Consider the following 23756-nt stretch of genomic DNA (forward strand, 5'->3'; position numbering starts at 1 on the left):
TATTCATGGTATTTTGTCATCTTTCAGATTGCAGAGAAATTAGCATAGTTTTTCTTAGCCTTTTGGAAAAGTTGAAGTTTATGGAGAGTTTTTACAACATCTCAGAATAATGTATTGCAATAAACTTAAGGAAGTTTACAGAAACATTACTGTTCACTGTCTATTTGAGGCTATGGGCCGGAAACAATAGGCATTTAAGTCAATGGAAAATTTCTCATTGACTTCATGGCTATTGGATCAGGCTCCAAATGAGCATTGGCAGTAGTTAAGTGATAAATGGTAACTATGAACTTTCATATTAAGTTCAAACCACAGATCTCAGTTCAAGGCAACCCTAGACTTTTGACAAAAAGGAGTAGTCATTTAATCATCAAGGTAGTTATGGCAGTATTTTGTTCCAAGTTAAAAAATGCCACCTGTATCCATGGGAGGAGGGGGGAGGGAGGATGTTTGTTTGATTGAACTAAAATCAATTATGCTCAACCTCCTGGATTTGGAGGGAGAGAGCTGAGAGCAAGAGTGAGCCCTTTCTCGGTACATGGAGGAATATGCTGGGAGGAGGAAAGGGGTATCTCCACCTTCCATTGCCTGGCTGGGGGGCATAGAGGAGTCTATTAGTTATTACTCCCTCCTCCTCTATACATTTAAAACCTGCCTGGACTTTCAGGAACCATCTTGCTTTATGGCTGTCCTATCCTCCCTGCCTGTTGTTGCTGTGATTCCAGGATGTTGTGGGTCTGACCAATCATCTGGGAATGTGTTCCCTATTGGGTCAAATTGGCAGAGATATAGTGGGTTTTTCACCTTCTTAGCATTATGAAAGTCCTGTCAGGTAAAAGGAGTAGGAATGGGAAGTTAATAAGAGATAATACTGGCAATGTTTTGTTGTCATAGCCTGCGGCTGGTGTCCAGTGTGGATAAAAGCTAAAAAGGGATAGCTCCCAGAGGTAAATGAGACCCAGGATTTGCTAGTGCCTGTAAAGAGAAAGGGAGACTTGAAGGCTTTGCAGATGGAGGTCCCTGTTGATACCATCTATCCCCTTTGTGGGAGTGAAGGCAAGGGGATTCAAAAGTAAGCTGATTCTAGGGGAAGATGGAAGAGGATGTTCCCCAAGTTATTGATTTATATGGTGGGAACCCTGTAACACCACACTGGACCCAGTTAAATGAGCAGTATGTGAGAGGGGGTGGGCATGTACACTCTGCGCTTTTGTTAAGTTAATAACGCTGCACTCTGATGCTTAAATCCATTCCCATGTCTTTCATTCCCCTGCATTTCCTGATCAAAGGTCATCATGACCTTTCATGACCTTGATGAGGAATTTTCTTCTTGCTTTCTTTACTCAAACCTTTGATATAACATGTGTCCTTCAATATTATCAGTCCTTATTTTGTTTCTAATAAGTTAGATAAATGAGTGGTCAGCTACAGATATCTGGAGCAAGAGTCATCCATGGGTGAAAAGAAAAGGAGTACTTGTGGCACCTTAAAGACTAACAAATTTATTTGAGCATAAGCTTTCGTGAGCTACAGCTCACTTCATCGGATGCATAAATTTGTTAGTCTAAGGTGCCATAAGTACTCCTTTTCTTTTTGCGAATACAGACTAACACGGCTGCTACTCTGAAACCCATCCATGGGTGGTTAGGTTAGCCTTGATTGTGTATTCTCTAGAGACACTCTTAAGTAATCTATTTTGAAGTTATATGATTCTTGCTTTTTTTTTTTTAAAGGTATTAGTGTTCTAGTTAAGCAAGGTACACTGTATTTGATGAGCTTGGATATTTCAGATATTTAATTCAATAGAAATTGTTGCTCAGCTTTTCTCATGCAAAATGAATAGATCGGCTCAACCAGACCATCTCCCCTTGTCACCTCTGTTAGAAGAGTGTGAGTGAGAGAGAGAGAGAGAGAGAGATCTATATCTCTTGGGCCTGGTCTACACAGGGGGCGGGAAATTGATCTAAGATACGCAACTTCAGCTACGAGAATAGCATAGCTGAAGTCGACGTATCTTAGATAGACTTAGAATCACTTACTTCACGTCCTCGCGGCGCAGGATTGACGACCATCACTCCCCTGTTGACTCCGCTTCCGCCTCTCACCGTGGTGGAGTTCCGGAGTCAACAGCAGAGTGATCGGGGATCGATATATCGTGTCTACACTAGACGTGATAAATCGATCCCTGATAGATCGATCACTACCCGCCGATCCAGTGGGTAGTGTAGACATACCCTTGGACTTTTCAGGAGGCAAACTTCCTTTCTTTCCTGAAAGGTTGCTCTCTGCACTCCATGGCCAGCTGGTAATTAGTTGCATTCTCTCCCTCATTCTTGCATGTAACATTTATGTGCTCTGAAATACAAAAAACGTTATATAATCCACCCTTTTCTCCTACCCCTATAGTCTGTTTCTCTGCCACACCTGGTTTCTGTTGCTAAATATATTACCACCAGCTTAGAGATTGCTGCAGCATCATTTTGCACTGAAGGTGCGACAAGGCTCCATGACATGGGTCCCAAAGAAGAAAATGGGTACAATTTTAAAATGTTAGTGTGCTGAGTGCCCCTTTTAGCCTGGTTATTAGGGGGTCACATTTCTAAAGCTGATGGAATTTCACTAAATTCCTTTGTGGGTCTCCTTTAAGGGAAAACTGTTACAGTATCTCAGATGACAATTATTTAAAGGCAATTGATTTTTTTTCTCAAGTGATTCAGCATTTCCATAAGAATGTTATATCTGCTTATTTTTGGAAGTTTGTTGACTAAAGTGAAAATGTATTTAGTGTAAGTAGGCAATACCAAAACAGCTAAAAGAAAAGTAACTTCACATATTGCCTAAGGATACCTTGCTCCTACCAGTCCTTGTGACTCATTGTTCCTTTCAGAAAGGCTTATATTCCTGTAAATTCGACCTGGCAAAATGTCTCACATCACCACCAATATAAAAAAATGACAAAACAACCAAGATGTAGAAAAATGACTGCCAGACACCTTCAATAACATTCCAACTGTACTGGAGAAAGTGACAAGAAAAAGCAAACTGAAACCGAGGGTATGTCTACATTGCAGCTGGGAGAGTGCTTCCCAGTCCTGGTAGTAAGACATGCATTAGCTTGGTTTGAGGTAGTGTGATAAATAGTCTGCATGTTTTGGCACCAGTGGAGGCTTCGGCTAACCACCTGAGCTTAGACCAGGGGTGGGCAAACTTTTTGGCCTGAGGGCCACATCTGGGTATGGAAATTGTATGGCGGACCATGAATGCTCATGAAATTGGGGGTTGGGATGCAGGAGGGGGTGAGGACTCCAGCTGAGGGTGTGGGCTCTATGCAGGGAGTTGGGGGTGCATGAAAGTGGGCTCCGGGCTGGGGGGGTTTGGAGTGTGGGAGGGGGCTCTGGGCTGGGGCACGGGGTTGGGATGTGGGGGGGGTGATGAGGGCTCTGGCTGGGGGTGTGGGCTCTGGTGTGGAGCAGGGGATGAGGGATTTGGGGGGCAGGAGGATGCTCCGGGCTGGGACTGAGGGGTTCGAAGGGTGGGAGGGGGGTCAGGGCTGGGGCAGGGGGTTGAGGTGTGGGAGAAGGTCAGAGGTGTAGGCTCTGGGTGGCGCTTACCTCAAGCAGCTCCCGGAAGCAGCGGCATGTCCCCTCTCCATGGTTCCTGGCCAATGGGAGCTGCAGAGCTGGTGCTTGGGGTGGACACAGCGTGCGGAGCCTCCTGGCTGCCCCTATGTGTAGGAGCTGGAGGGGGGACATGCCGCTGTTTTCGGGAGCTGTGCAGAGCGGGGCAAGCTCCTGACCTCATTCCCTGGCGGGAACTCGAGGGCCAGATTAAAAGGTCTGACGGGCTGGATGCAGCCTGCAGGCCATTGTTTGCCCATCCCTGGCTTAGACTCAGAGGGTCCAGTGTGCTTGAGAGCCTGAGCTTCTGCCTGAGTAGCAATATCCATGCTGCTATTTTTAGTGCACTAACTGGGCTGGGAGGCTTGCTCCCAGCTGCAGTGTAGACGTACCCCAAAAGGCTCTATGGCAGTCACCCAGCATTCAAGCCCAAACAATATACCTAACCTACTCTCAGAGCAGAAAAAGCAGAAAGGTGCAGTTCCTTTGCTAAACTTCTGCTGGGTATGTGATGTGTTCTTAGGTTGTGTGAAATTTGCAGGCGTGTCACCCTGAATGAAAGGAAGAATAAGCCACAAAAATTTTTGGAGGAAGAAATTCCACGTGATCTATGAGGGTTCTCATTTTTCTTGTGGCATATCCTAATTCTACTAATTACATTACCTTGATTATCATACACATTGTAAGGAGAGTGATCACTTTAGATAAGCTATTACCAGCTGGAGAGTGGGGTGGGAGGAGATAAAACCTTTTGTAGTGATAAACACCCATTTTTTTATGGTTTGTGTGTATAAAAACATCTTCTGTATTTTCCACAGTATGCATCCGATGAAGTGAGCTGTAGCTCACGAAAGCTTATGCTCAAATAAATTGGTTAGTCTCTAAGGTGCCACAAATACTCCTTTTCTTTTTATTATCACACCAGTAAAATCATCCATAAAAGAAACTTTGCTAAAAAATGTTTTCAGTCTGGACTTCACTTATATTGCTGGTATACTAAATATAATCAAAGGAAAAATCAGATGCATATCCATCCTCTCTATTAGGACTAAATCCTCAGCTCAGCACAAGGCTAACTAGATGTTCTGGGCAGTTGTGTAGGGGGGCAGAAGAGATCCGACTCAGTCATGTCAAAGGCTAGTTCAGTCCAATTGCTGTAGTAGCAAGTCAGTATGCAACTCTGCATAGCGGTGTATCCTCTGGACTTGTCCTGCACCTCCCGCATTATACATTGTTGATTGGGGAGAGCCTGTCTAATCCTCCACAAATCCTGATTTCATAGCTGGGGGCCAGAATTTGCCCTAAAGCACTGTAAGAAAAGATATTCCTAAATATCTTCTATTTGTAGATCAGAACTGGAAGCATAAAACTGGAAAGTTGAGGACAGGATGGAGTCTCTTTTAAAGACAAGACAAAGGAAATCACAGATTAAGTTGAAAAGTAAGACTAACTTAAACTCAATGGTTTGTACTCTGACATCTCTTAGCCTGTAAAAGAGAATATCTGGAAGGATGCTTTCATGATTAAAACTCAAGACTAGGAGTCAGTTGACCTGAGTTTTATTTCTACCTCTGCCCTGTATTTTCTTTGAAACCTGGCTGGGCAAGTCACTTGGGAATCTCTCTTAGGAATACAGGGTGTGTGGAAGAAGGTGTGAAAATAGGAGTGAGGTGGGAAAAAGGCCTTGTCTAATTAAGATCCCCCCCCCCCCCAAATTTCTCTCAGTCGCTACCACTGGGCTGCTACTAGCCCAAGCACTGAGAGCAGTGATGAGAGCACTAGTGTACATAAGGTGCTAGCAGCTGCTAGCATGTTAACTACTGTTATCTAGACTGCCTAGAGCACTGTCTATGTTAGCACTGCCACCAGTGAAACTGTACTAGTGCTAGTAATGGTGGGGAAATTTTAGGAAAAAAGTCTAAGTGGAGGCACAGCCAAAGAAAGTGGCTAAGAGTGATACATTGGGTAAGCAAACAGAATGGGGATATAGGAGGAGATTAGGGCACAATGTAAATGTGCTTTCTGTGCACTCACTGGGTAGCCAGACACAAACAGATGAAAATTTCTTCAAGTTAAAATAATACATGTATTTTTTTTTAAATGTAGGATGAGATCTGCCAAGGTCTTTAAAGATATTCGCTATCCTTTTTAAAAATAGGGGGATACGATATTTCACAGACCAAAAATAGAAACACATGATCAAGACATTTCTGTGAGCTAGAAATTTTATTTTAATCTTTTGAGTTGGGGTCTAGTTCTGTTTCTCGAGTGACTGCTTTGCAAATTTCTTGAAAGGAAAGAGAGGTAGGTGGAAGCCAAATCACAGAGTACTTCGAAGGTGAACTGGTGAAGCTTAAACTTTATATTGAAAAGATGTGAAGACAGTAATAGGAAGTAGAAAGGTGAGATGGGGTTGGAAGAGGAAGACGATTTGTCAGTCATGTTTTGGTTGGATTGCAGAAGGGAGAGCTGGGGAAATGGGAGGCTGGGAAGTAGTCTAGCAGTTCTCAAACTGTGGGTTGGGACTCCAGAGTGGGTTGAGACCCGGTTTTAATGGGGTCGCCAAGGTGGCATTAGATTTCCTGGTGCCCGGGCGGCGGGGCTCAGGCTTTGGCTTCTGTTCTGGGCAGTTGGGCTCAGGTTACAGCCCCACACCCGGGGCTGAAGCCCTCAAGCTTCAGCCCCCACTCCAGGGTGGTGGGGCTCAGGCTTCAGCTTTGCCTCCTCCCACAGCCCCGCTTGGGATGGCAGGGCTTGGACTTTGGCTCCCCCCCCACCCCACCTGGGGCAGTGAGGCTCAGGCTTCGGACCCCCTTCCCGAGGTCATGTATTAATTTTTTGTTGTCAGAAGGGGGTCACAGTGCAATGAAGTTTGAGAAACCCTGGAGTTAGATGGTTACAGTAGCCAAAGTATGAGATAGCTAGCATGTTGGACTAATGATTTGGCAGTTGGGATTGACAGAAGGTCTTCTAGAGACACTGTAAGTGAGAAACCTGGATGTGAGGGACAAAGAAAAGGAGTCAAAGATGACTCCAAGGTTGCTAGAGCTGTTAATATGAAGGATTGTGAATTTAATAACAGAAGGGATTTAGAGGAGAGGTGTTAGCAGGAAAATAAACTCTGTTTAGATTTGTTGAACTAGAGATAACAGCAAATCATTCAGGAGGCTATGAAGAAAGGAAAAATAGTCCAGCGGTTAAGGCACCACCCTGAGACTCAGGAGGCTTGGGATTCACTTTCTTGCTCCATCATGGACTTCATGTCTGCCCTTGCACAAGTCACTTTGGTCTGGTCTGCACTTAAGTTAGGTCAATAAGTTACATTGGTCAGAGGTGTGAAAAATTTACACCCTGATTGATGTAATTATGCCAACCTAACCTTAACCCCGTGGTGTAGATACAGCCATGTCGACAGAAAATGCTTCTGTTGAAGCGATAGTCATTCAGGGAGTTGTATTCCTACACCAATTGGATAACCCCTTCCATTGCATCTACACTATGGGGTTATGCTGGCATAGCTACGTTGCTGTAGCTATGTGAATATAGTCTTTGTAGTGTAGATGTTCCCTCACACTCTCTGTATCTCAGTGATTCACCTGTAAAATTGACATAATGGTGCTTTTCTATCTCAGGGATGTTGTGAAGAGGATTATTCTCAGATTTTACAGTAATGGGAGCTAAGTGGCTTTACATATAAGTGGCTAAGATAGATACGCCCGGTAGATAAGGGTGACTTGCCCGGGGTATTGTAAGAAGGCTGAGACTCACCAGTGCGGTGCCTCCAGCTGGTCATCCTGGGCATTAGCTCTCCAGCCTCCAGAGGACCCTCTGCAGGCCGGTGTCCTGCTTGCCTCAGGCCCCCCATGTCCCTCCTGGACCCCGGTGCCCCTTCCCTCAGGGTTCTGCCCTCTGCAGTCCCCCCACAGTCTTTGGGTCTCCCCACCCGAGGGAATCCCCACCTTGCCTTAGCAGCTACTGCCAGTCCTCATCTAGCCCCCACACACTGGGGCAGACTGCAGTCTGTGCCACTCATCACCACAAGGAGGGTTTGGACCTGCTGCCTTTGCCTAACCTTGGGCTGCTCCTCTGCAACCCCAGTACCTGCTTTAGGCTTTCAGCAAGACCTGCAGGCTGGGGGTTTTCCAGCCTGGAGCTCCCCAGCTCCTCCGGCCTTCCCCAGCCCTGCTTCACTCTAGGTACCCTGGTGAGTTCCCAAGCAGCCAGGCCCATCTCTCTCCACAGCTAGGGAGAGACTGCCCCAGCTGTGGCTGCCTTCCCCATCAGCCTAGCTTTTGGCTTCTCCTGGGCAGCCCTTTCCCCAGGCTGTTTTAACCCCATCAGGGCCAGGGTGACCACCCTGCTGCAGGTATGTATGTGTAATACATACAATTCAAGAATGCCTGTATGAAAGCAATAGTTAAAGCAATGGGAGGGTGGGGGGTGAACAAGATGACCTCTGGCGTGAGTACAAGGTATGAAACGAGAAGAAGATTTCAGGTGGAACCCAGGCAGTACACCAACAAGGAATGAAGGAGCAGTTAGAGAAGAGAAAAAAGAATGCAGCTGTACAAGCCCTGCGAAAAGGAAGTGATCGACGTTTTGAACAAACACTAGAATTTAGACAAGATCTATTTTTCATTTGATTTATGGTAAAATGTTTAGTTAAGCAACATGTTGTGCAGACACAAATAAACCGGGAAGCTAATATTTCTGAATATTAACAATCTTCCATCAAAATGGTTTTTGAGATCAGATAAAATTATATAGACTGACATATATGTATGTGTATAATTTGTCTGCCTAAGCATCTTGTTCTTTTCTTTGGAAAAATAACCTCCTGTTTTTTAGTATTTCCTATATTGAGATGGGGTTCAATGTAAAGTTTAATTTCAGATTTCCCTCTGTAGTTTAAACCATGATCTTGTATTTTAATTGAATATGTACTTTTGTACTGCATATACAGTATTTCACATCAACTTTATACAGTGTTTTTGTAACACAAAAGTGCATCTAAAATAGTGTTGCAGACTAATATTGCAGGAGAAATAATAGGTCAAGATTTTAAAAAACAGGACCCTACTGTTTTAGGGTTCTAAATCCAAGTTTAGGCACCTAAATAAGTGGCCTGGTTTTCAGTAGTGCTGATTACCCATTTTTATTTAAGTACGTAAATATGGGTCTAGGAGCCTAAGTTTAAGATATATGTATTAGTTACGTTGGTAGCTTGTATTGTTCACCATTTAAGAATAAATGGTCAGTCATTTGTTGACTATAAAGAAGTAAATTCTTTGTTACGATTCTTAGCTGCTATGTAGTTAATTAAAATAACCTTGCCCCTAAATATGATAGCTCATATATTTAGACTTGTTTGTTCTGTGTGTCACACAGTTCAGTGTTTATGATCAAATAGGAGATGTATATTTTTAGCTCCATTTTATGATGATACTATATAAACACTAGTTACAAGTAGACCGTTTTATCCTTATGTTTCTTATAGCTACTGCAGAAATTATATGTTAAGTTTAAGATTATCTTGAGATAAGACTACAACTCAGCAGCTCAAAGTTCAAAAGAGATCATTACCTTCAAGGACAGAAGCAGCTGAGTTTGTCATCCTTTGCTTTATAGCAGTAGTACTTCATTTACACTGATAAACAATTAGTCTGGTACTGCAAACTAGTAGTTCAATGCCAGCATGGAGGCCTATCAGTAGTGCATAGTTCTACTTTCATGTATCTGAGCTCGGGTGCCAGGCTGAGGATACCTTGTATTGCAGTAGAGTGCCCCTCTCCAAGAAAGTAAAGAAAAATAACTTTCATTATGGCAGCAGGCGTATTACTTTTGTTAAACCAAATGGCCAGATTTGTTACTGTACATTTCCTATTAGGTGAATAATGAACTGATTTATAAAATATAAGTATTTGAATTGAAATCAGTTATTTGGTACAGAAATATTTATTCTCTGAAAATTATAGTCAGGGCCGTCCCTACCTGTTCTGGGGCCCTATGCAGCCCCCAGGCATCTGCGGGATGGGGGGAAGTGGGGGGGCTGGCCCATGGCCTCTGCGGGGGGTGGGGCTGGCTTGGGGAGCAGGGGGAACCACCCCCCAGCACTCACCGGCGGCGCGGCTGGGGCTGGGTTACTGCACTCCCGCTGCCGGTGAGTGCAGGCCAGGCCCTGCTGCATTCCTTAGGGGAGTGGGGGCCCTGGGCAAGAGCCGGAGCAGGGGCTGAAGCAGCATGCAGCTGCGCAAGGCACCAGGAAATTTGGTGCCCTAGAGCCCTACACAGCTGCGTGTTTTGCATATGGGTAAGGACGGCCCTGATTATAGTGAATATTTTGGTTGTACAACATTCAACACGCGTTGCTTTTCTTGAGAATATGAGTTTAATTTTAGATTGAGGTGTTTGAACAAGATACTGGGCATTCATAAATTACCAAAAATATGTTCAGGGATTATGCTGAAAATCTCAAATTCGTGTCTCTCTCCTCTCCCCTCCCAGCAGTATTTCAAATGTTTGTATGTATGCTATGTAGATGGTACGAATAAATTGTCTCATTTTTTTACATCACTCTGTGCTCATTTCATTTTGTTTTTTCTTCCCCTGCTTCAAAGTTCCATTTATCTGTGTAGGATGGTTACAATGAATGAGTACTATGTTTTTGTGACCCCCCCCCCCCATCTTCTTACATGGGAAAAGTGGTGATCCCAACCGAACCTGGTTTGAGAAGTGAATAATGAAATGTTTTTTTTAAACCTTAGGTCTCTCTTAATATACGGTGTGCTGCTCTCTTTGCAACTATTTGTAATTCTATACAGTAACTGATGACATACGTATTTAATATTAACATATGGCGCTTCATTGATTAAAAACTTCCCCCCCACACCTTATTAGGGTGATAGTTCAGACTGATACCTCAGAAAGGTGTCTATTAATCTTTCTTTTCCTCCTCTTATGCAGGTAGCTCCTCAGTAGGGTAAAATCTAGGGTCATGAAAATCAGTGGCAAAATCTCTTTGACTTAAACAGGACAAAGAAGGGACATATAGTGTGATTTTTTTTCAATCTATATTCCTGAGGGAATTCTACACCAAAAAAATAAAAATTCTACACACAATATTTTAAAATTCTGCAAAATTCTGCATATTTTATTTGTCAATAAATGTGGAGGCTCCAGCATAGCAGAGGGAAGCACAGGCCACTGGCTGCATGAAGATGGGATATCACCCTGCATTTCTTTCCCCCTCCCCTGGGGGACACGGCCTTTTCAGTGAGGCTGCACCCGACCCTGGCATTGCAAGGGCCGGGGCCTTGCCACATGACACCAGTTGCACCAAGATAGCAAGAAACAGTCTCGCACACACACCCAGCCCTGGCCCCTGATCCAGGTGTGGGGCAGGCAGGCTTAGCCTTGCAAGATCCAAGTGTGGAATGGCTTAGTGTGGGGGAATCCAGGTGTGGGATGAGAAGGTTCTGTGTGGGGTAATCTGAGTGTGGGTGGCTTAGTGGGAGGTCCTGGTGTTGGTGGGTTCCGGGTGCAGGGGGAATGGGACTCTGTAGGGGAGTCCCCCTGAAGGTGGTTGGGGCTCAGCAGGGAGGGTTTGTGTGTGGGTGATGTGGGGCATCTGGGTGTGGGGAGCTCAGCAGGGGAGAGTGGGGCTTGGTGAGGTGGGGGTCTGGGTGCAACTGATTGGGATCAGTGGAGTAGGAATCTGGGATTGGGGGGCTCATTGGGGTGGTCCAGGTGCAGGGGGGTGAGGCTCATTGGGATGGGGGTTTGAGTGTGAGGGCTAAGTAAGGGATGGTCTGGGTACAGGGTTGGGGGTCTGGAGGCCCCGGCCCCGGCCGCTCCTTGCAAGGGAAAAGGAAGTCCGGTCCTCCCCCGCACCCAGCCCAGACTAGTAGCTGAACCCAGTGCAGGCTAGGAGACACTGGCCAGGCCATCCCCAGCCCCACTCCGAGCACCTGAAACAATGCACTGGCACTGCTGAGGAGGGGCCCATGACTGTTCTTGCTACTTTCCTTCGCTTCCCTGTCAGAAGTCATTACAAAAAATCTCCAGGGGACATGAATACTGTGCATGTGCAGTGGCACAGAATTCCCCCAGGAGTACCACCTGGAGAATTTCTCTGTATGTGGTTTTCAACAAATAGGATAAAATGTTGCCATTTTCACAATTTCTATAAGACCTTTTCATACCAGTAAGCTAGTGACATGATTCTGTTTACATTTTATTGTTGCAATGTGCCTTCAGTGGCATCTTATCCATTTTTAGAATTAGTTTTAAATCACATTGGCAGAATCAAGGTGTTTAATTACACCTGAATTTTAGAATGTAAAAATAAATAGGATTGATCTGACTTTCTTCAGCAATTCTGCCTGTACAAAATTGAAATTAAGTTAAGAGATGGAAAGTGGATCTGGTTCTCAACAGCAATATTTTTAGATATATCTGCTGAACCAGGAAGTGCCCTGACTTCTGCTAAGAGGTTCTGAAAGGGCAAAATCTTCTCTCGAGACTGATAACAGTAATAGATAAAATAAAGAATGATGTGCTGAATGAGGTACAATTTAAATAGAGGAAATCTAATGGGAAATAGCTGCATTGGTAGCAGATGGATTTGCTTCCTGAATCTCAGTCATATTGGAAATTCTAGACCAGTTAAAATTTGTCCTCCAGATTCTCAGTCTGATTTAAAAAAAAAAAAAAAAAAAAGCTGGATAAAGCAATGTGTTTATTTGGCTACAGTGTTATGATTTTTGCTGATGTTTTTTTCACCTTTCTATTTTTGTTTTAATTTTTTTAACTAGGCTATTTTTATGATTCCCACGAATCCACCGCCAACATTCCGGAAGCCGGAGCTCTGGTCTGATGAGTTCACTGATTTTGTGAAAAAATGTTTAGTGAAGAATCCTGAGCAGAGAGCTACTGCAACACAGCTCCTACAGGTCAGTATTCAAGTTGCTAAGGCAATGCATCCGCTTTGGTTTTCTGGCTTCAGGCCAGAACTTCTGTGAGGATTTCTAGGAACCAAGGGTCATTAGAAAATCTTGTTCTGGCCACATGTTCCTTCTTTCTTGAAGTTTATCTAACGAAGTACAGAGATTCAAATAGCAGCGAATGGTTACATATGAAATAAAATCAGAAGGTGCATTCTAAAGCCAGACTTAATTAACTAGATAATCTCATGTCTTGTAGAGTGATGCAGGCCCAAAATCCTTGCAGGGCTTTAGAAACAGGTTGGCTGGGTTTTGTAGGGATAACTTAGCTGACATGAACAGGCCCAAGTTAAAACAAGCCAAGCCTGAACAAGTAACTTCTGAACAAGTAATTGCTGAAACAACTAACCATTGTGAATATATTTTTAGTAAAAAAGGGAGTCAGAAACTAATTAAACTAACTATTGTGAATAAGTTTATAATAAACAAAAGTAAGCAGCACTAATAAGCTTGCCTTATGCAGTCTGCAAAGAGATTGGTCCTTACATGTAAGTATAGCTATTAGGAGCTAGGAAAGACATATATGAACTGTGTAGTATGTGACATGAACTGGAAATGTGGTACAGTATCACCCTATGCCAAAACTCCCTGTGTCTGGGCCTAGCTAGCATAGGCAAAGTAACCTGAGAGACGAGTGGAGTCGAACTGAGTTTTTTGGATCCTAGAGACCTGGATAAAATGTTTTTCCAGAACTATGCGAGGTGTTCTGGATAAGCCTAGTGGAAAGGTCTTGGAGGGAATCCCAACAGGTTCATGACAGGCATGCTGTCAGCTTGCCTCCCAGGTGAAGGACCTGCTGTGTTCCGTTCCCCACCCACCACCTTCAAATATACAAGTCCCTTCTTTTGGCTATGTCTACACTATGCCACTACAGCCATGCCACTAAGAGGTGCATAGTGTAGCCACTGTTTGTCGGCCGGAGAGAGTTCTCAGGCTGACAAAAATCTTCCACCCCCAATGTGCAGTGGTAGCTTTGTTGGCAGGAGAGCTCTCCTGCCGACAAAGCACTGTTCACACCGGCGCTTTTCGTTGGCAAAACTTTTGTTGTTCTGGGGTGTGGTTTTTTCACACCCTGGAATGACAAAAGTTTTGTTGTTCAGGTTCCAGTGTAGCCAAAGCTTTTGCCATTGTTCATAAACAGGACACTCCCTGCTGTTTTGTTTCTTCCTGTTGATTTTCTGTTGTGTGGATTTTGCAACTTTTGACTGGCACTGGGTCGGTATGCAAGTAGGCCTCCTTTTGTGGTAGACAAAGTACAAATGATCAGAAAGGGAGATAAGTTTCTGTTATCTCCTGCCTAAAAGGAACCTGTGTGAGGCAAATTACCTCCTGGGGACCTGCTTTAACTCCAAGACCTTAAAACATAATTTTCAGTATAGATATATAAACTCCTTAAATATTATCTGTACATACATTTCACAATGATTATGACTACCAGTGGGCTAATGGATCTCAGTAGAGACCTTATGTATCACTCTTTGGTGAACTATTATACATATATCTGACCCAGAGGATTCCTATAAAACTCTATGCATTCCCTATCCCCTCTGCCAGTTGGCACCAAGAGGTCCCTGGTTCACACCATGGCTGCCTGAAATCTGCATAGCAAGAAATGGGAATAATAGAACTGAACAATACAAGGGTTTTAGATTTCAAGAAAGCAAGTGTTGTGGAATTAGGATATCTATTCGGTATGGTATTGTGAGAGGATGTACTAAAATTCACAAGTGTAGAAGAGTGGGGAGTCCTGAAAATACCAGGCTAGATTATTTCCTTTATGGGGAAAACTAGTAAAGGGGTAAAATATACAACCCCAGTTTTCTCTTAAACTTTCTTTAAGAGTTGAAAAGAATTTTGACCCACTATATCAGTGCATGTTCAAAGAAACCACACATCTATTCCAGGCCAAACACCAAGGTTGACTATTCAGAGGCCAGTAGTTCTGCACAGTTCCCTAAGTGACCATCCCCTATGACAGCATGATTCCCATGCTTTCCCCTTCCATGGCTGCCTGAAAAACCCTAATTTTCGAGGCAGAGGTTCCAAGGATCAGCTAGCATAAGTAGAACTGACTGGCTGACAGCAATATAATTGGTCAAAATATAGAGAAAAAACGTCATGAGAATTTTGTTGACATTTTTCTTGACTTTTGTTGTTGTTAGTTTTTTTCAATTTCAAAAATTCAAATTGAATTTCAAATTTCCTGTAGGTAATAATCCTACTTTGATAGGGGGATAGTCTATATTACTACCTAGGCCTTCTGCTCCTCTCATGTTTTTGATTCTTCATCCATAAGCATTTTGGACAGGCTAGTGGTTACATTTTAAATTTTAACAATGGTACCAATAAACAATCAAACTGGGTGAAAACAAAATTCTTCCTTGGATTCTCAGATAAGTTGATGGGCAAGAAAATGCTAACTTCGGATGCCACAACAAGTTACAGGGGGTTCATTATTTATCAGCACCACCTTAGCCTCAAAAATTATTCTCTTGGGAACTCATTTTTCCTTTAATTATTCAGAACCATAAATTCACCACTTAGAGACTATTATCTTGCCCTGGAGATGAACCAATCTCTGTGTTTTATATCAAATTGTTACTTTCCTGAATTTTCTGACTCCACTACAAAGAGATTAAAATTCTTGCATTTACAGTATTAGTATGTAGTGCCAAAGAACAACCTAATTCAGAAATAAGGATATGAAGTACTTCCATATTCCTTCTGTGATCACTGCTTCGAGCTGTAAGGTAAGTTGTGGCAGGACAGCATATAAACAGAGCTTTAGATTTTAATCAGTTTGGTGAATCAGCATTCTGTATAAGGAAAAAATAATTTTACAAGCATTGCGATATTAGCCATGGCATTTGATAGGTATCCAGTGAAAATTAGTATTTCCAGAGTTCATACTGATCTTAAGTTACGTACGGCTACAGCTGATCAATCCACTGTTTTATGCCATGTCACAAACATCAAGCTTTATTCCCCATCTCATTTATATTCTTGTAAATTGATTAGCACCATGTATTTCTATGGAGTGTCACCATTGTAAAGTTGGTGTGAGTGAGACAAGAAACAGGCAATAGTTGAAAAAAGTAATAGTCTACGGGCATATGTACCCTACAAACTTAAGTCGATGTGCAGCCTGGGCTATATTTACTGCTGTTTTTCAAGTCTGCAACTTGCACGGGGCGGGAAGGGGCTGAGTGCACAGCCCCTCTGCTCCAGGTGGTACTCCCCACTGATAGCCTGGCTGCCACCCAGGCTTCTGGCTCCCGGCTCCGAGCTGGGCTGCAGCCTGAGCTTCCAGCTTCCCACTCCCAGTCGGGCTGCCGTCTGGGCTCCCTACTCTGATCCAGGGTGCCACCCAGCCTCCCAGCTCCCTGCTCTTATCCAAGCTGCCACCCGGTCTCCCCACTCTGATCCAGGCAGCCGCCTGGGCTCCCTACTCTGATCCAGGGTGCCACCCAGCCTCCCAGCTCCCTGCTCTTATCCAGGCTGCCACCCGGTCTCCCCACTCTGATCCAGGCAGCCGCCTGGGCTCCCTGCTGGGAGCCCTGCTGCTGCCTGTGCTCCTGGCTCTCCACCGTGAGCCAGGCTGCAGCCTGAGCTTCCAGCTTCCCACTCCCAGTCGGGTGCCGCCTGGGCTCCCTACTCTGATCCAGGGTGCCGTCCAGCCTCCCAGCTCCCTGCTCTTATCCAGGCTGCCACACGGTCTCCCCACTCTGTTCCAGGCAGCCGCCTGGGCTCCCTGCTGGGAGCCCTGCTGCTGCCCGTGCTCCTGGCTCTCCGCCATGGGCCAGGCTGCCGCCTGGGCTTCTGGCTCCCTGCTGCAAGCCGGATTGGTGTCCGGGCTTCTGGCTCCCCACTCCGAGCCAGGCTCCTGCCCAGGCTCCCAGATCCAAATGGGGAGCTGGGAGGCAGCAGGGATCCCAGTGGGGAGCCAGGTGGCAGCCCAGTTTGGCGCGGAGAGCCAGGAGCCTGGGTGGCAGCCCAGCTCCGAGTGGGAGGCCCGGGCAGCACCCTGGCTGGCAATGGGGAGCCAGGAGCCTGCGGACAGCCGGGCTCTAGCTGGAGCCCCCCACCTGCCCCAGGGTGTCAGCCCAAGCTGTGAGCTGGATGTGGAGTTCACAACAGGGAGCTTCAGCACAGAGCTGTGAAATTCGACAAGAATGACAACCAAGAGCTGATGTAAGTAAGGCAGTGTCTACAGGGACTCTGCGTCACCCTAACTACACTGACATAAGCCCTACGCCTCTCGTGGAGGTGGAGTTGTTATTATTTTGGTGTAGCAGGGCGCTTACATCGGAGGGAGCAAGGCTGTATTAGACATGCCCTAAATTTCAAGGATAGACCCAGGTGCTGTCTCTGGATTGCTTGTAGATAGCATATTGAACAGTTACTTTGCTACAATTATGAATATAACGAAGAGATGTTAGCTTGCATCAGTAAAGCTCATCTTTTGAATGATAGGACATAGAAAGGAAAAATAAGATTAAAGGCTTCAATATTTAAGCTCAGACCAAGAAAAAGAAGCCAACTACTGAAATGCTCATTGCTGTTTTTTTAATTGTCATTTTTCATTTGGTGTAATAACTTACTTTGCCAGTCTCAGAACTACAGATATGTTTTCTTGCGCTGAGAAATTCCATGTAAATACTAATGGAGAAATCAGAATATTCTGACAACAGGTGCTTTATAGACAGCAACATGCATATGAAGAGGGGTAAATGATATTTGAAATGGTTTTGAATTAAAAATAATCTGCCTGCTAAAAGATAGTTGGGATTTTTTGCTTGTTTTACATTTTCAGCATTGCAGATGATTAAATAATTCATAACATATTAAAATACAGGTTTGTTGAAGTAAGCAACAGCAATGGCTGCTCTGCTTATGGCCACTAATTGTGTTGTCAGCTTGTTAAAATTAATTGTGGTAACTGAATATCTGAAAAAAATTATTTTTCTATGTTCAACAATCACCACTGTATTTATTTACTACCTAATCCACATTTCCTTTCAACAATTACACCCTTAACTATAAAGCAGTTGTATTATATAGTTATATTTTCCCATGGCTTGCTGTGTAAAAAACCCAAATAACTAAAAAAGCTAAATTTTATTTAGTTGCAAAGCAGCTAAGAGAGATCATATATTTCCCTAATCTAGATTTTAATTTCTGTCTGATGTGAAAGACTATTTATCGCTGAAGTCTGTGATGTTGAATAACATGTTATTTTTAACATCTGTTACTTGTAATTAAGTTGTAGCTGAAAAGTATTTGTTGGATTTCTGTTATATAATTTCATGGTTTGTTTTCTAGCATACTTTTATTAAGAATGCCAAACCAGTCTCAATTTTAAGAGACCTGATCACAGAAGCTATGGAGATCAAGGCAAAGAGACATGAGGAACAACAAAGGGAGCTGGAAGAGGAGGAAGAAAATTCGGTGTGTGTAGTGTTTGTTTTTTTTTTAAAGTATTTTGTATTTTAAGTATATTTTTGTAATTTTCTCATATATATATATAATATTTTGAATCTTCTTACCAGTTCTTCGGCGTGCAAGGTCTGAGCTTTCACCTTTATTCATGTTGAGCAATACTCCTGTGACTACTGCAGCATCAGCCTGTTCCCCATACAGCTTTACCTAGTTGTAGTGATATGAGCTCTTTTTAGAATAAAGATGCCATTTCTACCTTAACTATGGTGTACACTATAGTAAATGAAAATGTCAGGCTAAGGTTTCAAAAAAGAAGTCGAGATATTCAAGTTAGGCTTGTAAGTCCATATTTAGGCACCTGAATAAGTATTCTGATTTTCAAAAAATTAGGCGTATCCCACAGCTTTCCCTGAAGTCAGTTATAGAAAACAGTTATCTAAAATATGGAATTAGTGATTTGTGAATTGTGTTGGTTGATGTTGTTATTTTCACATTATGCACGTGATTTTTCATGCAGATCTGTTAGGGAAGCAGATTAGGAGGTAAATAGGATTTATGTTGTTTGTTTTGTGGTACGAAGAGTAATTCATTCTTCCCTCGTTTTATTACCCTCTCTAAATCATTTATTTTAGTGCAGGCCTGTGAAATGTAGACAAGGAGAGAACCGTATACAATAGAAAAAGACATTCATTCTGTGTGTTTCAAACAAATGCATTGCCACATGTCATTGGAAGAACCAAGGTCATACAGGAGCAAGGCTGAGTAAAAAAGTTGGTGGCTTGAATATTAATATGAATCTCACAGTTCTGAACAAATTGAGAAGCATACATTTTGGTAATGTATTGTGTATCACAACTTGAACTCAAGAAGCTTTGTTAGGTACTCTGGATTTTAGGATGATGATGTGCATATAATGATACATTCCAGTCAAATAATGTAGAATGTTTGCTTTGGATCTGGCATAAGATATGTTCTATGTCTACAGGATACTTATGTGTTCTAACAATGTCTTAACACTGACTGAGAGTAAGTCGTTTTTAAAATTGGTTAATTTGGGGTAGTATTTGTCTAGTCAGTTATAAAACAAGCTGGGAAGAATGGAATTAGCCTTCCTATGTCAAGAAACACACACAGATATGGAATTTTGTGACTTCATATGCAGTTTTGTTGTTTGCTACTTAATTTATCGGAGAGGAGACTTTATTGGCAGGCCGCTGATCTGATTTTAATTCAGATTCTTACAAGTGGTCCACAAATAACTATATGCTGGAGTAGAATTTCACTTCATTAAATGACCCTTAAAAAGACAAATTTGTCACAGACCTTTAAAAAACACCTTTGTTGGCATTTTTTTCTTCCTACTTATCACCTTCTGAACTCTCAAACTCAAATATTTTGGTCTAAGTTGTGTCTTTGTCACAAACCAGAATAAGAGCAGCATGTAGTTACACCGTCTCAGCAGTAGATTGGAAACCAGACTATCAGTCAGGGACTAAGTAATCTGTGCCAGCCCTATATATGGTGCAGTTACTTCCCCAGTGTGGCAGCTCAGCTGTGCTATCTGGGTTGGTGAAGTAGGAGTGAAAACAAAGCTCCACTCAGTCCCTGCCCACCTTCATGGGTGGGAGAGTAACAGCTGTGTGGAGGCTATGCTCCCTCAGATACAGGTACTGAGTGGAGGGGAGTAAGGAGGCATTTTATGCCTTGTCACTGCCTCGCCTGGGGACACAGAACAGGATGCCAGTGGCCATTACAGAATAGAGGATAGCCAGCATTTTCTACAAAATGTCTTGAGCTAGTTAGTTAGTGGTTGTGGATTCTGAACGTTAATTACAAAAAAGAAAATCTAAATGGGGCTATATTGACAGGCACGTCTTCTGCCTAGTGGTTAGTCTGTGGCAGCAGTCCTGCCTAGTTGTTAGAGCCTGCGGCAAGGGGAGCAGGGACAGGCAGGGGGACCTGGCCTGCCCACTCTACCAGGTTTTGACCCAGGGACCCCATGAGTGCTGTAGGGATGGCATTCACCACCTGCCATCTGGCCAACACCCTCTCCTGGGTCCCTTCCTACCTCTCTATGCTTCCTTGAGGTGTGTTGAAGCTTGTAGGTGCCCCTTGCAGACTGGCTTGCAGGCCTCTGGGTGAGAGTCCCTGTTTCGTGCTGCAGTTCCCCTCCTGGTGATGCACGCTTTGGTGTAGTCCCTTTATAGCGGTGAGCTGCCTAGGTTCCCCTCTGCTAGCTGCCTGGCTGTGCTGCAGTGCCTCCTGTTAAGCCCTTCCAACTGGAGTGCGATGAGGTTTCCTTGGCCCACAGCTGTTCTAGTGCTCCTCACCTCCCATCCCAGGAAAAGAAATCTGCATTCTGGTGTTTGGCTCCCCGTCTGTCTGCTACTTGAAAGGCCTATACCTCTGACTATAAGGCTAAATACCATCTCAGAATCCAGGAGTCGGTGTCCCTCATGGAATTTAACCAGTGGAGAGGTCCGTGATCAGTTATCGAGAGGCAGGCGTTTCCGAAAATGTAATATTGTAGTGCTTCTATGGCCAGCTTCACTCCCCAGGGCTCTTTCTCTATAGTTAAGTGGGCCATTTCTCTGGGAAACAGTTTCTTGCTAATATAAAGTATTGGGTGTTCTCCCCCCACTCTATCCAAGTCCTGGGGCAGCCCCACCCACATCTGAAGCATCTGCGTGGAGTGATAACTGGGTGAAGGAAAACAGTTTCTCTGCTTAAAAGGTCTTTCAGGGTTCTGAAGGCTCTATCACAGGTCTTTAGTGGTGTGCTTTTTTTTTTTTTACCCTAATTTTTTTATGGTTATATGGTTTGGAAAATAAAAGAAAGATGGTACATGGCTATTAGGTCTGTGATTTGCTATAATGAATATCTGATGGTTATTTTTGTTGAAATTGCTAATGAATTATGTTTGGTACTTACAAGTACATTTATTGCTAATAGGACCTGCATGTACTCTGATTTTCTCTATGCTGCTCAGAAAACTGAAGCCCTTAATAATAAATAGCTTGAGTATTGAAAAAAAGTGATGTAGTGTGAAAGAAAAGTTGCCAGTGAAGTTAGAATCCTTATCATGAATGAACATTTAAATTAATCCAACTAAATTTTAAACAAAGTTTCATTTCAACCACAGGTTTGTAGTAGTGACTTTATCATGTTGCATAAAATATCTTGTTCTGGACTAGTTTTAATAATCACTCATTCTTGATGTTGATTTCCCTTGTGTTGCCATTGCATCTTATATGCAATTAATCATCATAAGAAACTCCAGCTTTCATGTGGGAGGTGAAACCAAGGTCTTGCCCACTTGTAGTCATTAAAGGTTACAGTACACTTTTCAGAAGAGTACAGGGTTAACCCTAGTGTCCAGGACCAATTCCAAGTTTGGTAATTATATGCTATCTTCCTACATTCTTTTTGCAGTTTTAATTGGAAAAGATCATCTTCGCTTCATGTTCTAAATTGTTAAGGGCTAGATTGAGAAGGGCTAGAAAGCACAATGCTGAACAAGGGGCAGACTCGGTTGAAGGCTCGGCTCCCTTCCTGTTTGACCCTTGCTCTGAGGGAGGGAAGAGGATAGATACCAGCAGCCTATTATGACATCCCTTGTGTGGATATAGCTATTCTGGCAGATACATCTGGGGGGAAGGCACAGTCAGTGCTGCTTCTCTTCCATGGTCACCTGCTCTGGGCGGGGAGAGGTAGGTGGCTCACGTAGTCCAAGTGATAACATAGCCCTAAATAATTTAATATGCGAAGGCACCTGCACTTCATGATCTCTAGGTATAGTTTATATACATGTGCATAGTCCGATTACATATGTAACAGTACCACTGAAATGCAGCCACTCTTAGGTTGGAAAGTGATAACCAACTAGTGCGTAGCACATCTTCCCAATAATATAGGGAAGATAACGTCATATAGTATAGTAGATGGAGCAGGTTGACTCCATTTGTATGGTGTATTTTTCCTTTCAGCAGTGCTGTATACACCCGTGGTACTGTATGAATAACATAATTGACTAAAATAACCAGTTTGTGGTATGACATGGTATCTTTTGCTATAACATCAAGAAATTTTAATTCATGTCCTCAGTGTAGAAACATAGCTATAGGTACAGTAGTACACATTTAGTTTATGCTTGTTCTCTGTATACATTTCATGTATATAAGGAAAAGGATTTTTTAGAACTAAATGGATTAAGTACAAAGATTGCACAAGTACACTTTTCATTTTCAGAACCTGTACCATTCTGTTTTCCTCAGGTGTGGAAGAGTCACATTTTGTCCACCTGCTGTAAGCATCTTGTGATGGGGACACAATTTATAGTAAACATTTTGATATATATGCTTTTCAAAAACCTGACACTGCACACCTGTAGCCTGGATGGCTGTTATTAACAACTAGCTTTTCTTGCCTTGTTTGAATTACAGAATATGATTGGGAGTAGTGCACTGTGAATTGATTTTGTGCATGTTACAGGAACTGCTTGTGTGATGGAAATGCATTCTGACAAACTGACATGTTTTGATAGGTGCTGAGGTAATTGTACAGATTTTTTTAATTAAGCAAAAATTGCAAGCTGAGTACTTTACAGAAGGTTAATCGCAATATCAAAGTTTAAATGTTAGTTTAAGCATTACTAAACATGACCAATCTCTTCTCTTGTGCATTTTTTGAAGTGTGATGTGAATTTGATTCTGAGGTCGGGCAGCTGTATTATGGGAATGTAAAGTAATTCGTTGCCTGGCAGCTCACAAAGAACATGTCTAAATATTTATTTCAAAGGATCTTTAAAGAAATGAACTAATAATCGACTCTGAGTATATGTTTTCTGTTACATTTAAATGTCTCCATTATTTGAAGAATGTTTAAACTATTTTAGGTTTCAGACTAGCAGCCGTGTTAGTCTGTATTCGCAAAAAGAAAAGGAGTACTTGTGGCACCTTAGAGACTAACAAATTTATTTGAGCATAAACTTTCGTGAGCTACAGCTCACTTCATCGGATGCATTCAGTGCCGCTGAATGCATCCGATGAAGTGAGCTGTAGCTCACGAAAGTTTATGCTCAAATAAATTTGTTAGTCTCTAAGGTGCCACAAGTACTCCTTTTCTTTAAACTATTTTAGAGGACTAATTCAAACTAATTTTACTTTTGTAACTGACTGATAACAACAGTCAGCCATTGCCATACCAATACAGTATGCCTCCCTTTATGCTAATTAATCCTTACAATTAAATTTCCTTTTGTGCTGTTATATTAATGCTTAGAAAATGGTGTCAGAATTTGAAATTTAGGAAATAATTGCTGTAATTGTTCCTTTTTTTATGGCATGTTTTAAAAAGTAAAAGTAAATTGCAGTTTGTCTTTTAGTTAATAATGCATTTTTATAGCACTTAATATGCACAGCAAGGCAATATTGATTATGTGCTGGAAGTTTTTATATATACCACATACATTGAAAAGTGCATATAGACTGCTGGAAAAGAGGAATAATATAGTTCAGCTTTGCATGGTAGATACATAATAATGCTTTCATCTTTCATCTGATTTTCATAACATTTTACTGTGCAAACTAATTAAGCCTCACTACCACTCCTGTGAGGTAGATAAGAAAAATATAAAGATTAGGGCTGTCAAACGATTAAAAAAATTAATAATGATTAATTGTGAGATTAAAAAAAATCA

General features: G+C 42.7%; 1 protein-coding gene across 1 annotated transcript in view; it reads left to right on the plus strand.

Moving 5' to 3' along the window:
• The window catches only part of STK3 (serine/threonine kinase 3), a 280423-nt gene that overhangs the window by 110780 nt on the left and 145887 nt on the right, over positions 1-23756 (plus strand). Inside the window, exons 7-8 of the mRNA XM_074944047.1 lie at positions 12431-12568; positions 17942-18067. Coding sequence (XP_074800148.1) covers positions 12431-12568; positions 17942-18067 — 264 coding nt within the window. The remainder of the gene's footprint in view (positions 1-12430; positions 12569-17941; positions 18068-23756) is intronic.

This window comes from Natator depressus, chromosome 2, assembly GCF_965152275.1.
Source record: "Natator depressus isolate rNatDep1 chromosome 2, rNatDep2.hap1, whole genome shotgun sequence".
NCBI lineage: Eukaryota > Metazoa > Chordata > Testudines > Cheloniidae > Natator > Natator depressus.